At 47.0% G+C, this 16627-nt stretch overlaps 1 protein-coding gene across 1 annotated transcript in view; it reads left to right on the forward strand.

Moving 5' to 3' along the window:
* The window catches only part of PPP2R5A (protein phosphatase 2 regulatory subunit B'alpha), an 885130-nt gene extending 877695 nt beyond the window's left edge, over positions 1-7435 (forward strand). Inside the window, exon 13 of the mRNA XM_086927850.1 lies at positions 5254-7435. Coding sequence (XP_086783976.1) covers positions 5254-5389 — 136 coding nt within the window. The 3' untranslated portion in view covers positions 5390-7435. The remainder of the gene's footprint in view (positions 1-5253) is intronic.
* Positions 7436-16627: the final 9192 nt, after the last annotated feature.

Raw genomic sequence — 16627 nt, forward strand, 5'->3', positions numbered from 1 at the left:
CATGTCTTGATCTCGGAGGGCACTGCAAGACAGTTGCAGTGGTGGATCACGGACCGCGATTGGGTCAGTGGCAGATCCCTCTCCCTACCCCACCGGGAGCACGTGGTTGTGACGGATTCGCCCCTCCAGGGCTGGGGAGGCCACATGGGAGAGGCGGAGGTCAGAGGCCTCTTGTCTCCGGCGGAGTCCCGGCTCCATTTCAACCTTTAGGAGCTGCAGGCGATCCAACTAGCACTCAAGGCATTCCTCCCCTCTGTCCGGGGGAGTGTAGTGCAGGTGTTCACGGACACCACCGCCATGTGGTACTGCAACAAACAGGGCGGGGTGGGGTCATGGACCCTATGCCAGGAGGCTCTGCGCCTCTGGCAGTGGCTGGAACATCAGGGCGTGACCCTGGTGGTTCAACACATGGCAGGTTCTCTGAATGCCAGGGTTGGACAAACTCCGCCGTCGGTGCATGATGGATCACGAATGGGGTCTGAACTCAGACGTGGCGCAAGGCCTCTTTCAGCAATGGGTAGAGCCTTGGTTAGATCTATTCGCCACAGAAGAGAACGCGCAATCTCATCAGTTCTGCCCGTTGGAATTTCCAAGGCGGCACTCGCTCAGAGACGCTTTTCGTCGCGAGTGGAGTTGCGGTCTATTGTACGCCTTTCCGCCTATACCACTTCTGCCCAGAGTGCTGAAGAAGATCAGGCGCGACCGGGCCCAGGTTATTCTTGTGGCTCCGGACTGGGCACGAAGATACTGGTATCCCGAGCTACTCAGCATGTCAGTCGATCCCCCGATTCGTCTGCCTCTTCGGGAGGACCTTCTGTCGCAGCAGCAGGGGACGGTTCTGCACCGGAACTTGTCCAGTCTCCACCTACAAGCTTGGAGATTGAGCGGCAGCAGTTGAGGCCATTTGACTTGCCTCCCGAAGTCTGTGATGTCATTCTGGCAGCCAGGCGTCCCTCCACAAAGTCGGTATACGCCTGCAGGTGGAACAGATTTGTGGCATGGTGCACAGCAAAGGCTGTGGACCCACTCTCTGCACCCCTTTCTGAGGTTCTCTTCCTTCTTCTTTCTCTTGCCCAGCAGGGCTCTGCTCTGGGCACTCTCAAGGGGTACCTTTCTGCCTTTTCCGCCTTCTTACGGCTACCTGATCAGCCTTCCTTGTTCAAGCCCCCCATTGTAAATAGGTTTTTGAAGGGCATCACACACATGTTCCCTCCTGTTGCCTTCGTGATGCCCGAGTGAGACTTCAAACTTGTACTTACTTACCTAATGTGTGCTCCCTTTGAGCCGCTCCATAACTGTCCTCTCAGTCTTCTTACTTTGAAGACTGCTTTCCTGGTGGCCATCACCTCTGCCAGGAGAGTGAGTGAGCTTTCTATTACACCTCCTTTCCTCTGTGTCCATCCGGACAAGGTTGTGTTGCGGACGAGACCCTCTTTCCTGCCCAAGGTTGTCACGGCCTTCCACATCGGGCAGTCCATTCCCTTGCCCACCTTCTTTCCGCCTCCGCATCCCTCAAAAGAGGAAGAGAGGCTCCACCGTCTGGACCCAAAACGTGCTCTCTTATTATCTGGATCGCACACGCCAGTTCCGGGTGGATGACCAACTTTTTGTTGGTTCCGTGGGCACGAAGAAGGGAAAGGCGGTGCACAAGCGGACCATCTCGCGGTGGATCATCTTGTGTATCCAGGCATGTTACTGCTTGGCCAAAAAGGAGCGGGCTCATTCTACGCGGGCCACGGCGACTACAACTGCCCTGGGCCGAGGAGTTCCCTTGCAGGACATTTGCCAGGCAGCTACGTGGGCCTCGCTGCACACATTTGCAAGACAATACTGCCTGGACAGCTAAGTCCGGAGGGATGGCTTCTTTGGCCGTTCCGTCCTCCATGACTTTCTGGTGTGATTATTGGTTCGCAGACCCACCACCGGGGTTGGTATTGCTGGGGTATCTATTCTAAGGTAAGGAATCTATCACTAACTTGTCTCTTTCAGATGCACAAGTTACTACTTGTGTAACGATATATCTGCAAGAGATATTAGTTAGTGATAGATTCCTTCCCAACCCACCCATCCTCCCCGTTCTGCGAACCGATATCTAGGGTTAAGGTCATCCCCTAGTTTCATGGCACCAATGTTGGTTCTATCATGGCTTTGCGTATCTGGCGTGGAAAAGCTGTATATCAGAACTGACGTCAGCGCGCATGGGCGGCGTCTAAGTACTCCGACGTCATTCCGGCGCTAACGACGCCGACAACGGACGCGGAGCCACGGACGACGCCTACCGACTCGCAGGGGTATTGCTACGCAAAAATCTCGATCCAGTCTGACGCCTGGGGTTATTCTAAGGTAAGGAATCTATCACTAACTAATGTCTCTTACAGATATATCGTTACACAAGTAGTAACTTGTGCATTAGGTTTTAAAATATTTTATACAAGAATTTTATGTTTATAAAGTGAACTATATACAATTGTTGATCTCGTAAGAGACCTATATCAATAAAATTCAATTGAATTAAACTGGCTCCATTAACGTCACTTACGTTGACGACATCAGGACAGAGCCGGACGACGTCGACGCCCCCCAGTGTGCAGATGTACCGCTGGGGGAAAAAGGTTTCCGTATCCAGTCTGATGCCTGGGGATATTGTAAGTTTAAGGAATCTGCAGCTAGACTGTGTCTCTACCAGATACATTTTTACCAAAGGTAAGTAAACTCGTTTTTTAGGCTGACTCTGCTATGGGCACCCAGATAAGTACGGTCTAACTTTTATCGAGAGACTGGGGGGGGGACACTGGGTGGTGGGAAATTTGTAATGACGTTGTGATCTCACAACCTTCCCACGCATAAATGTGAGGAAAATTTGACTTTTTAGCTACAGTTGAGATTTGCAGGGGATTCTGGGTAAGAAAATGTTGGGGGGAGTACACAGATCTCTGGACTCCCCCTGGTGTCTAGTTTTCTGAAATGTCTGGATTTGGTAGGTTTCCCTAGATGGCTGTTGAGCCCGGGACGAAAAACGTGGGTGGCCCTATGTATCACAAAACCTATTTTTGCATAGGGCTCAGCTACCATCTAGGGAAATCTACCAAACCCAGACATTTCTGGAAAGTAGACAACCAAAGAAGGCCGGGGAGGGTTGGCTTGCATGGATCCCCCAATGTTCTATTACCCTAAATCTCCTGCAAACCTCAAATTTTGCTTTAAAAATATTACAAATTTCCATAACTTTCTGTGTGGCAAAGGTATGGAATCAACAGGCCTGCACAAATGCCGGACCACCCAGCGTTCCCCCAGGTCCTCAAGGTCTCCTGATAAAAATGCTACCTCCCTAGTGTGGGTGGGCCAAGTACCTGCGACAGGAAAGGGCATGGACTGGGAAAGGCCAAAAACATAGAAATTGAGGGGATAGTACATCGAGCTCTAAGCAGTGTAATTTGTTGTATACATGTTTTAGGCGATTCTGCATTGGACATCCCCACAAGGGAGGTATAATTTTTATCGGTGGACCAAGTGGAACGCTGGTGCTGGTACGGTGATCCCAGACAGAAATGTAAGGAAAATGTGATAGTTTGTTTCCCTACATTTTTCGGTTTGCAGAGGATTCTTTTCAAGAAAATTCCAATTTTTTTTTTATTTCAACTGTTACTTTCCATAGGAAAAGCTTGAAGGATCTACACAAATGACCCCTTGCGGAATTCAGAATTGTGTCCACTTTTCAGAAATGTAAAGCTTTCCGGGATCCATTATTGGTTTTACACCCATTTCTTCCACTAACTGGGAGGAGGTTGAAAGCACAAAAATAGGCTGTGTCCCAGTAAAATGCCATAACTAGAAAATGTTGGTTTTCTGCCTGTACCTGAAAGCTGGGAATATGGTGATTTTAGCACCACAAACCCTTTCTTGAAACCATTTGCTGGGGAAAAAGCAGGCACTTTCTTGTTCAGTACTTTTTTCCCATGTTTCCCCCAAAAAACAATATTTAGCTGTATTTTTCCTAATTTCTTGGTTCCCTCCAGGGGAGTCGACAAATTCTGGGTATCTTTAGAGTCCTCAGGATGTTGGAAGAAAAGGACACAAATTTGGAATGGATACCATATGTGGACAAATGGTTATGGGGGCTCACGTTGGAAAAAAAACAAATAGCAAAAAAAATAAGGTGCGTCGCACGGGGTGAGAGACCTGGCAGCGAAGGTGCTAAATGTGTAAAGCAAATACATGCCTTTCTCTGCATGCATTTGCTAGAATGTACCATTGAGATCCTGGTTGATGCCAACTATTGGGCTGGCAAACATACATTCTGGATTTCTTTTAAGTTTCTTATGCTCTTACTGCCTTATTACTACTTGCTGTCTATGCAAACACTGAATCTATGTAAGATCCAACATGAAACATAAGTTGTGTACCTGTAATCCCAGCTTTTGCATCTTGATGTCTTGCATGGAGTATAGCATATTGCACCTAAAGAAGGTAAGGCAGTAAGTGTGATCACCTTACACCAGTGTACAGCAAAATATTATAATTAATGCAGTGATACAAAGAGGATTCTGTTATTTACCATTAACACAGTTGATATGTTAGAGGCCTGGATTCTATATTTCAATTTTTAAAAACTATTCTGCTACCAGCCTCACTGAGATAATAATGCAAAACTGCGAAGCTATGGCAGATACAAGACTGTAAAAACAGTGTTCAAGGTAGATAACCTACATTGTTCATCATGCTGTGGTGTCTAACATCTCAACTGTTTAATGTTTAAATGATTGCCTTATTGCTCCTTAAGGTTACTGATCTTATGCACATCTAACATATCAGAGCACTGCCTCATCAGTGGGTATGTCTAATTGCCTTATTGAAAATCATGCTCGGTCTCACTTAAACGTCATATATTTCATATTAAGACATAGTATTAAGATAAAAATGTCTTTAGGAAAGCCAGTGTTTCTAGCCACCTTTAATTGGCAATACTTGCCATTCACCTAAAATTACCCTTGTTTACTTTACCAATGCTATAATTTTGAAATCTGTACAGTTTTCTAAGTGTTTTAGTTGTAATTAATTCAATAATTATGATCCTTTCAAAGCTAAGTATTAATATGTTATCTGAAAAATGCTTTGTTCGTGCATTAGAAGTGTCATTGACTTAAGGATTTACATTTTCTTAACGGCACATTCGTATAGCCCGACACATTCTCACTCCATGTGTTGCAGTCTTTACTAAGTAGTTTTCATTAATGTTTATATTTCTTTCTACAGAGAGAGAAAAAAAGAATTGGAACGTGAAGAATTATGGAGAAAGTTGGACGAGCTAAAGCTGAAGAAAGCCTTAGCTGAAAAGCAGAAATTTCATCGCAATGTGCAAAATGCAAAGATTAGTAAAATTGCCAAATAATACAAATTACAGCAACCTCTGCTTTATAGGCATCATTTTGTACACATTTTTTTAAAATATGTAAAAAGTACAAACCAAACCTCATCAGTATGATAAAAAATGTAAATGGCCAACTTTTTTTTGGCAAACTGTAAATCTTTGTGGTCTTGAAATAGCTCGATGTTACACCGTGGCCACATATTGTAAACTTTTCTAATCATTGATTTATTGTGTCACTTTTAAGGTTTCACACAAATTAATGAATTTTATCATCCCTGATATGAGTGCGATAATTATGGGAGTGGTGAGAATAATGACTTGAAATCTTTATTTCTTGATTGTGTTGCACATAGGTGTAGTCGTTAGTTTTGTACATTATCCTTTATTTTACATGTGCTTTTCACACTGCTGCAGACCTTGGTTTAAAATTAAAGAGCTTTTAGCTCCACTTTACTATCTAAAATAAAGCTAAGGTACGTCCGTGCCCCACTCAGTTAAATGCCCACAATTTTACGTTTCCTATTTTATATATTTTAACCTTTATCACCGCAGCTCAGGTGTGACTAGCAAATACAGTGGCAGGTGAATACTTTACAAACTCTTTGGTTATAAAACTGTTAGTATACGTAGTAGGAATGTTTTCCACTATGATCACTTGCTGTGTATAGTTTTTTTTTTTACCTTTAAACATGCACTGTATTTTTGGATGTTTTTCCTTCGAAAGTATTCTTGAAAAAGTTAAGGAAAGAAAGTCTGCACATTGCTAATGTAAGGAAATTAGCTGGCTCCTATTGTTTTTAAGTATTAAAAAATGTAAAACTTTGTGTTAGGTTTACTGAACCTTTGTTAGTCCCGGTCCTATTCTCTACATTGGCAGCTATACAATACAGATAAATAATTTTGTACAAAAGTGAGTTTTATGCTTTCTTGTGTTTTTCCAGCATGATAGAATAACAATAGTTAAGAGTTTGAAAATGGCACAACTGAACACTTAACTTGTACTGACCAGTATGGGAAGTGTAGCATTGCTGGCTATATTATTGAAAACATATGCACTGTGACGTGCGAAACAACACTTCAACAGAGCACCTGTTGCCACCATTGTACTGCTCAACAAACCTTGTTTTAAGTGGTTGTGGAAGTTCCCCATCCTGTCTTAACAATTCCTTTTAAAAAATAACATGAAAGGTGACCAATAATCTATCAGTTTTATCTACAAAGCCCTAAGCGGAGAAGCTATGGAGTGCAAGCCAGCAAAGACATTCATTACGTTTTTACATTTTGAAAATCTTAAAAATGTTAGGGGTTGACACGATTGTAGGACTTTTGCATTTTGCCCACTATTTTGTAGCTATTATAGGTTTAGGAATAGTAATAGCAAATGTGGGCTTCAGCTCAATCCTGCAATTTTGGTATCTCACATGCATTTTAAATGAAAATAAATTAAAAAGAGAAGTAGGAGAGGTTTTGAACCACTTAATTCTTTTCTTTCTTGGACCCTCTTACAGTGCTCTATTTTTCATACTAGAATCGTATATTAAATGAGAATATATATTTTTAAATTTCATTTAACATTTCTTTTAAAAACAAAAACTATCCATAATTTAACAGCAATGTGGTGACTGTAGTCTAGCATTACTATGCCATATATGCACTTCTGAAGTTGTAAAGAACCAAAAGACATGATAATGGCACAATAATACTGATTCTACTGCACCTTGTTGCTTTGCTGAAAGATGAAAAGGGGTGGAAAAATAAGTGTTGATCAAAAAACCAGAGCATTACTAGATGTCTGCTGTAATTTGGGTGCTGTATGTACCCCTTTTCAGTCTCTTGTTGATGAAATTCTTGTTTTATGTAATGGAAATGCAGTATGTTTCTTAAATATAAAATCCGAAAAGTTTACTATATAAGTCTTGTACGTTCTACTTGATCAAGTATTTCTGAAATGTTTGTTATAAGAGTACCATTCCAATCTCTTTACTTGCAGTTTGTGGGAAACAGTTTTGTAATGAAAGATCATCACATGGGGATTGAGCAGCATTCAATAAAGTCTTTATGTTTCTATTTGGCACTGTAAATCCATTTTGTGATGTACAGTAATGCAATCGTAAGTTGTAGAGCGCACACAGTTAAAGCACTGTAATCAGCAAAGTATTGAGACCCACTAATCAAAATCAAAGCTGAATCATCCATCGTTGAGTTACGCCCTTGAGGGCCCATAAATATGTTTTGAATTCTCTTGCACATTTTCTGCCAGGGAATTCTTGATGTAAGTACTGGTTGGTTACAGTGTGCTTTTGATGAAAGCAGAACCCCCCCCCCCCCCCCCCCCCCCCCCAGGGAAATAAAGAGTACATTTGTCATAAAAGGTGATGCTTTTCATAAAGGTTTCAGTTTTTCAGCCTAGTCTCTTATCCACTAGACCAAATCACCACTTGGTCTCTTGTATCATCAGACCAAATTACCAATGAGAAAATAAGCAACTGGGTACCATATCACCATGGGGGCAACTAGTGTGGTATAGTGGTTAGGGTCATAATTCCATTATCACAGGCTGATCCTTGGCAGGTCTCAATCAAAAGACAAGTAGTCAGAAAACCATTGGTGAATTGATCTGGTTCCCATTGGGCACTTTCCACAGTTCAGCTCCCACACAGACAGGGCTCTTGTTCTAGAACATGTGAGCCTTCATATTGCATGTAAAGCATCTGAGCCCCATTTTATCTCTCCATCTTTCTCTTCCCTGTAAACTGTGGGGCGGGCCTCTACATGCTAGCTAGGGCCTCAGATATGTCTGTTTTTAAATACTTGACACATCCCTGAGTCCTGACCAGCCCAGTAGCTCACCCACTCCTTTTGAATGTTAAAGTACATGAGTCAAAGCATCTGCCATCATGGTAACCTGTCAAAGTTTTGATGGTCATTTGCAATTGAATTTGTGGCTGGTAATGAGCTTTCGGACTTGTTGAGTATGAAGAGTGTGACAAAAGAGGACACTTATTCTTATGAAATTCAGGAAAATTCTCCAAATCATCCAAATAAGGTTCACTTAATGCCAATGCATGAGACCAGTCTTTATACAAGGAAATTATGATACAAGAAAATCCAAACCATTTTACTAAATCACTGCCTATACACTCAGCATAAAATCAGTGTTATGCTATATACCATATACTTATAGGACCAATTTACCTGAACATATGAGCGGTGTTCTTACACCCACTCAGTGACTTGTATGCCAACCACTCAGCACTGATAAAACATTTTGTTTGTGTAGAACACATGCTCTGCATACTCCTGCCATATAGGGTGGGCTTCAAAGTGTGCATTTGTAGTCGCAAGGTACAGTGACATTATTTATTATTGTTAATGGCCAATTGTTTTTATTCTCTTCCGTTGAGTTCAGGTGTGTATCCGCAGCGCTGTGTCAGCACTTTAAGTGTTCGGCGGGTGCTTTAGGATTTTGCATTCCGCTGGTAAAAACAGTTGGTACTTTTTGGTGTTGCTGCAATCTTCGTCTCGCTCGGCAACTAGGTTTTTCTCTATGTACCGTCCCCTCTTACCCCCGGGCTCTTGACCCTGTAAGGTCCTTCTCCTTCATCTTTTCAGTTGAAAATGTTGACTGATTGATGGAAAGGACTCCATTTCAATACTGACCCAAGTATCACTTGAAGTATCCCTGGATAGACTACCACCATTTCTGGAGCTTAATGAGACCTACTTCTACGCCTGCCTTGCCTTCCACTCCAAAGCGACATTTTGGTACCAACGCAATCGACCGCTCGCTCGATAACCCATGGCATAGCAGCAAGTAGACTATTTTCTGATAGATACATCTGCCGTGTGGATTCCTCACCTTGTGAATATCCCCCTTGCGTCAGCAACGTTCGGAAAATTCTTCGTAGCACGCCGGCGTGGACGACGTCATAGGAGCACGGCTTCGCGCGCGACTCCGTCTGACGTCACCGACTCCACATAAGGCCCACGTCGGCGTGATGACGTCAGTTCCCTTTTTTCCGCGTCGTCGACGCTAACGGTTTCTGGGATCTTCTGCGATACTTTTGTATCTATTCGCTGTTTAGCTGTAATTGTTTCACTGTCGGATTTCGCTTCATCGCCGGAGATGTCGTCGAGGAAGACAGGCTTCAAACAGTGTGGTTCCTGCACCCGGATGATGTCGATCACCGATCCGCATCCCGTCTGTCTGTGGTGTCTTGGTTCGGGACACGATGTCAAGAACTGTCGTTCCTGTGACAAGATGAACCCCAAAGCCTTGCGTGAGCGGGAGGCGAAGCTTCTGCTTGCTAAGGTGAAGGAAAGGGAAGCCGGAAGGTCTTCGAGGTCAGTGTCCAGGCGCTCGAAGTCGAGACAACGGTCGCGGTCGAAGTCAAGGTCGGCTTCGAGGGCGAAGTCGAGGTCGGCTTCGAAGGCCAAGTCGAGGTCGAGAGAGAGATCAAGGTCCAGAGGGAGGTCGAGGTCTGGTTCCAAGTCGGCCTCGGGCCATGCTTCGGGCTCCTCGAGAAAGAAGCATAAGAGGAGTAAACATCACTCCAGACACCACTCTGGCAAGGAGTCTTCGGATTCGAGGAAGAAGTCGAGAAAACATCATAAGGACTTCGTGTCTCCTTCTCCAGCTCAATCTCACGTTGGTTCTCCAGTTCATGAGCCGGAACCGGATCTGGAGTCGCACCATTCATCGGTGCATGAAGAAGAGGTTCCTCGAGCACCGACTCCGGTTGTGGAGCCTGAAGAACAAGAGGGCCAGGGTGCGCCTTTGCCCGATCAGCCTCCTTCGGAGCGGCCGTTGGGTTCGTACCCACCCTTTCCAGGTCCAGGTCAGGATCCCTCGCAGTTTTTAAACGCCATGTTTGGTGTTTACTCGAGGGCGATGTACCCCGCTGGTGCGCCTATGGGTCCCATGGGTCCTTTGTCTTTCAATTTGGGTGTGCCCCAGGCTTATGCCCCGGCCCCATTTATGCCGACGCCTTGCACTCCTTGGCTCGGTACGGCGCCGCCGAGGTCGTCGACTTCGCATGCGGCTTCGCCGACTCCGGATCGGCCTCGGGTGGATTCGGATCGTGGCACTTCCCGTCCTCCGGCTCCTCGCTCGACGTCGGCTCCGGCGCCGTCGGAGTCGTTACCGGATCCATCGACTTCGGTCCGTATGGAGTGGTCGAGGCGCAGGGCACAACGCCTCTTGGAGGAGAAGGAGTTTGTGGACTCCGAGGTTGAGGAAGGAGAGTTGCATGAGGGGGATTGTTTTGAGGACCTTCAGGATGCAAGTGGCTTGGAACTTTCTCCTGAATGGGGTTTGCCAACCGTTTCTGACACACCATCTAAGGACTTGGCACCCTATCATGTTGTCATAAAGAAGGCTGCAGAGTTGCTAGGCTTGACTTTGCCCACAGTTGAATACAAGCCCAACATCCTTACGGAAGTGTTGCATTCGCCCTCTTCTATTGTGGAGCCTACGCTTCCTTTTACGGATGCATTGACTGAACCGATAAAGGAGGTCTGGAAGAGGCCTTTATCTGCTCCTGCAGTTTCCAGGTCAGTGGCAAGGCGTTACAGGGTGGCTCCTGAAGACCCTGAATTTCTTTCCTCGCATCCTGCACCGGAGAGTCTGGTAGTGCAGGCCGCCTGTTCCAGCAGGGCTGCGGGTTCTTTCCCTCAGGTGCCAGCAGACAAGGACTCAAAAAAACTGGACCAGTCTGCTAAAAAGATTTTCTCCTCGGGTAGCATGGCCTTGAAGTCCACCAATGCTACTTGCCTCTTGGGGAGATACGTTCACGCGTTGATGGACTCTGTCAAACAGCTTTCTGCTAAGCTTCCAGAGGACGATAAGAAGAACTTTAACGAGGTGGTCGCTGATACTCAGGCTGCAGCTCGTATGGTCATACAGAGTGGTATGGACACGGCGGACTCTGTTGCCAGAATTATGGGCTCCACTGTGGCTACAAGAAGGGCTGCATGGCTTAAGTCCTCTGATTTTTCTACTGACGTTCAGTCTACTCTGTTGGACTTACCGTTTGATGGGACAGGTCTCTTTGGCAAGAAGGCTGACGTAGCTCTGGAGAGATTCAAAGACAGTCGGGCTACGGCGAAGTCTTTGGGCCTTCAGACGAGGGGCTCTGCGACTAGAAAGTATAGGGGTTTTGGCAGATCCAATTTTCGTCCCTACAATCAAGGACAGCAGCAGCAGCAGCAGCGCCAGAATCCTCTGTATAAATCCTACAGAGGAAAGCAAAGGGGCCGTGGTCGTGGGCGCCAGGTCTCCTCCTCCTCCTCCTCTTCCTCTAATAGCCAACCCCCTCCCCCTGCAGCAAAGCAGCCCTAGATCCGCCATTCTGGATCATGTGGCTCCGGTGGGGGGTCGGCTTACTCATTTTCTACGGGATTGGGAATCGGTTACATCGGATCTTTGGGTTCTCAATCTCGTAGAAAATGGGTATGCACTTCCTTTCCAGGAGTTCCCTCCCAATTACCCTCCTTGCCAGGGTTTTTGTTCGGAGGACCACCTTGTTCGCTTGCAGGAAGAAGTCCTGGCTTTGTTCAAGAAAGGTGCGATAGAGGTGGTTCCAGAGCAGGAAAAGGGTCAGGGATGCTACTCCCGGTATTTCCTGATCCCCAAGAAGGATGGCAGGTTACGTCCAATCCTGGACCTCAGGATTTTGAATCTCTATCTCAAGCAGGAGAAATTCAAAATGCTCACTCTTGCGCAGGTTCTTCAAGCGCTGTTGGAAGAAGACTGGATGGTGTCGATCGACTTGCAGGATGCGTATTTTCACATCCCGATCCTGAAGTCGCACAGGAAGTATCTCCGTTTTACGGTGGGATCGCAACACTACCAGTTTGCGGTCCTTCCGTTTGGTCTTACTACTGCGCCTCGAGTTTTCACCAAGGTGATGGCAGTGGTGGCTGCACATCTCAGGAGGTCGGGGATACCTGTATTCCCGTACCTGGACGACTGGCTGATCAAAGCGGAGTCGCCCGAGAAGGTGCTTCATCACCTGCAAGAAACATCGCAGCTGTTGTTCAGGTTGGGTTTTTCAATAAATGTGCCCAAATCTCACCTGGTGCCCTCCCAGCGCAACCTGTTCATAGGTGCGGTACTGGACACTACTGTATGTCGTGCATTCCCTCCTCTGCAAAGGATTCGCGACATACAGGAATTGATTCCTTTATTTCACAATGGAGCGGTTGTTCCGGTCCTGAAGGTCCTTCGCCTGCTCGGTCTGATGGCTTCTTGCATTCTCCTGGTCAACCATGCACGCTGGCACATGAGGGCACTCCAGTGGTGCCTCCGCAGGCAGTGGTATCAACACAATGGAGATCTCGGGGAGTCAGTGAGGATCTCCAGAGAAACTGCAGCGGATCTGTCTTGGTGGGGCGTGGAAGGCAATCTGTCTCAAGGAAAGCCTTTTCAGCTTCCACCATCGGTGGCCACGGTGATAACGGATGCATCCACTCTAGGGTGGGGTGCTCATCTGGGGGATCTGGAGGTCAAGGGTCTTTGGTCTCCAGAGGAAAGGCTGCTTCACATCAACCTTCTAGAGTTACGGGCGATACGTCTGGCACTCAAGGCCTTCCTCCCTTCCCTTCGCGGTCGGTCAGTTCAAGTCCTGACGGACAACACGACCGCGATGTGGTATGTCAACAAGCAGGGAGGAGTGGGGTCGCAGTGTCTCTGCAGGGAGGCTCTGCGCCTCTGGTCCTGGGTTCAGGACCACCAGATTTGTCTGATGGCAAATCATCTGGCCGGGGTTCTGAACGTGCGTGCAGACATTCTCAGTCGTCAGTTCTCTGCCGACCACGAGTGGAGGCTTCACCCGGAGGTTGTTCGTTACGTCTTTCAGATGTGGGGGACTCCTCGGGTGGACCTGTTTGCCACTTGCGAGAATGCTCACTGCCCGTCATTCTGCAGTCTCCAGTATCCGATGCAAGGAGCATTGGGGGACGCGTTTCAGTTGAGCTGGAGAGGTCAGCTCCTTTACGCGTTTCCTCCCATACCCTTGATTCCTCGGATTCTGAGGAAGATTCGCCAAGACCGGGCCCAAGTCATTTTGGTCGCCCCGGATTGGCCAAGAAGGGTGTGGTACACAGATCTTCTCCACCTCTCCTCTCACCCGCCGCTCCGTCTCCCTCTCAGGGCAGACCTCCTCTCTCAGATGGAGGGGCAGGTTCTACACCCCCACCTCCAGACATTACACCTTCATGCATGGAGATTGAACGGGGCAATCTGAACTCTTTCTCTCTCCCTAACGATGTGGTGGATGTCATACTTTCTGCCAGGCGTGACTCCACCAAGTCCATTTATTCGTATAGGTGGAATAAGTTTGTGTCTTGGTGTAGGGAGAGGGATGTTGACCCGTTAAAGGCTCATTTGTCTGATATTTTGTTGTTTGCTCTTTCTCTGGCACGGCAGGGGTTTGCTGTTGCCACTGTCAAGGGTTACCTTTCGGCTTTATCGGATTCCTCTGCTTGCCGGATCAGCCCTCTCTTTTTAAATCACCTGTGGTTTTAAGATTTTTGAAGGGGCTCACTAATAAGTTCCCTCCTTCTCCCTTTATTGTTCCTCATTGGGACTTGAATCTTGTGTTAACCTATCTGATGGGTTCGCCGTTTGAACCCTTACACAAGTGTCCAATGAGGCTTCTTTCTTTTAAGACGGTCTTCTTAGTTGCAATTACCTCGGCAAGGAGGGTAAGTGAGCTTCAGGCTCTTAGTTCCAAGCCCCCGTTTTTGTCCATCCATGCTGAAAGAATGGTTATTAGGACCAGGGCTGCTTTTCTGCCTAAGGTGGTTACTCCCTTCCACCTAGGTCAATCCATTACCCTTCCTACCTTTTATCCTCCCCCACACCCTTCCAAGGAGGAGGAGAGGCTTCATCGCCTGGACCCGAAGAGAGCGGTTAGCTTCTATCTTGATAGGACTAAAGACTATCGTATAGACGATCAGCTCTTCGTGGGTTTTGCTGGCTGCAAGAAGGGCAGAGCGGTGCACAAGCGCACACTTTCCAGATGGATTATCCTGTGCATCAAGATTTGCTACTCTCTGGCGGGTAAGGACCCTCCTGAGGGTATTAGAGCTCATTCAACTAGAGCAAAGTCTGCTACTTCTGCATTGTCTAGGGGTGTTCCTGTTGAGGACATTTGCAGGGCCGCGACTTGGGCCTCCCTCCACACTTTTGCAAAGCACTACTGCTTGGATGCTGAGGTGAGGAGGGACGGCCACTTCGCGCGCTCTGTTCTCCAAGATTTCCTGGTGTAGCAGAGTGGACACCCTCCTCCGGGAGTGGGGACTGCTGTGGGAATCTATTCACAAGGTGAGGAATCCACACGGCAGATGTATCTATCAGAAGAACAAGTTACTTACCTTCGGTAACGCTTTTTCTGGTAGATACAATATCTGCCTGTGGATTCCTCACTGACCCACCCGCCTCCCCGTTGTCCACTCTGCTATACCTGGTGTTATGTGCAAATGTAATTATGATTTTATCTGATTTTGTATAGTTTTGCACTTTGAATGCATTTGTTTTGCATGTACTGTGTACATTGTGTATATATATATATATATATATATATATATATGTACTTGTTGGTCCGTCCGGGTGCCTCGAAGGCACGGAAAAAAGGGCGGAACTGACGTCATCACGCCGACGTGGGCCTTATGTGGAGTCGGTGACGTCAGACGGAGTCGCGCGCGAAGCCGTGCTCCTATGACGTCGTCCACGCCGGCGTGCTACGAAGAATTTTCCGAACGTTGCTGACGCAAGGGGGATATTCACAAGGTGAGGAATCCACAGGCAGATATTGTATCTACCAGAAAAAGCGTTACCGAAGGTAAGTAACTTGTTCTTTGGGGACCGAGCCGTCCGTGGAGGAAATAAAACCTAGTTCCTCAAGCGAGCAGAGATCCCTTTCGGAGTCCAAGATGGAAGAATACCCAGTCTTCAAGGTCCAGCCATAGTAGACATTAACCATGAGTATTACGTTCCTTCCTTCGCTACCTCCTCGACATCCAACTCCGGCTGAGCACTGTCCTCTTGGGCGTTGGGGGTGTTGAGTCCGGAAGTTCGTCGGGCTTCCGGTCAACTACTGCCTAAAAGCCGTGGTTCGCACCAGCGTAAGCCCTCAAATTCTACTCCATCAGCATTCCGCACTGAAACAGCTGCAGATAACCCGCTCTCCGTGCCAACAGTACCTTTGATATCCACAGCTCATTCAGCACCATTATCGAAAACAACCTCAAGGCCCTCTTCCGCTCCGAAGGCTCCCTCTGTAGCAGCTAGCCAGAAGCAGTCTTTGGCGCCGAAATGACTGGTTCCCAAAACCCCGTCCTCTATACAGCAAAGGAACAGAAGCAGCCCGTCCTGCAGCATCTACAGTAGGAGTGTGACCCCAGGCAGAAGCAAATCCTCATTGATCAGCAAACTGCAGGACCCTCAACCAGCCTCCACCACATGGCTGAGGTCATTATCCCTCAAAAGAGGAAGTTTACTTTTTAGGAGGCTATTATCCGGATCGGGGCACTAACCTACATCTCCTAGATCCCATCCTCCTCCTCCTCCACTTCCCTCTTCTCTTCCTCCTCTTCCATTCTCTCCCACTCCTCCTCTTCCTGCATCACCTCAAACACTGGGAGCACCTGTGCCTCAACCACCAGAGGGTTCCCCAGACTTATAACTTAGGGGGGTGCAGACTAACATAAACAGTGGATCCCTACGAAGCCCCATTCGACCCTCAGCCTTGGTATGGCCCATGGGATGACTACAATGACTCACCCGGGGACACTAACCCAGACCTTTACCCTATCAAACTATCCCTGACAGATGACACCATCTCTTACCACAAGGTTCTGCTTTAGGGATCCTTCTTCCTTAAGGTGGAAATGCACAGGGGCCAGGAGGATGAGGATTTCATCATGGAGATGCTGCCCACCACCCTGCACTCCCTGCAGTTTCTCCCTGTACTCATGCTGAAAACCACTTCTGAAGTATTCTAGTAGTCAGTAAAAGCCAAGGTGCTCACTACCAGGATGGCCAAAAAGTACAAATCCTCTCCATCAGAGCCCCCTACTTCAGAGGACAACTCCTTCCATGTAAATCTCGGCATACTCATCAAAGGGATTAGGTAACTTGCTGGGAAGTGTAAAGGTGTGGTTATTAACTGTTATGACGTAATGAGAGTGCAGTGTGTGATTGTATACTGAGGAATAAGGACGTCTGTTACAGGGCTCTGTCTATTGCGTATTTAT

The sequence above is a fragment of the Lissotriton vulgaris genome, chromosome 6, assembly GCF_964263255.1.
Source record: "Lissotriton vulgaris chromosome 6, aLisVul1.2, whole genome shotgun sequence".
Lineage (NCBI taxonomy): Eukaryota > Metazoa > Chordata > Amphibia > Caudata > Salamandridae > Lissotriton > Lissotriton vulgaris.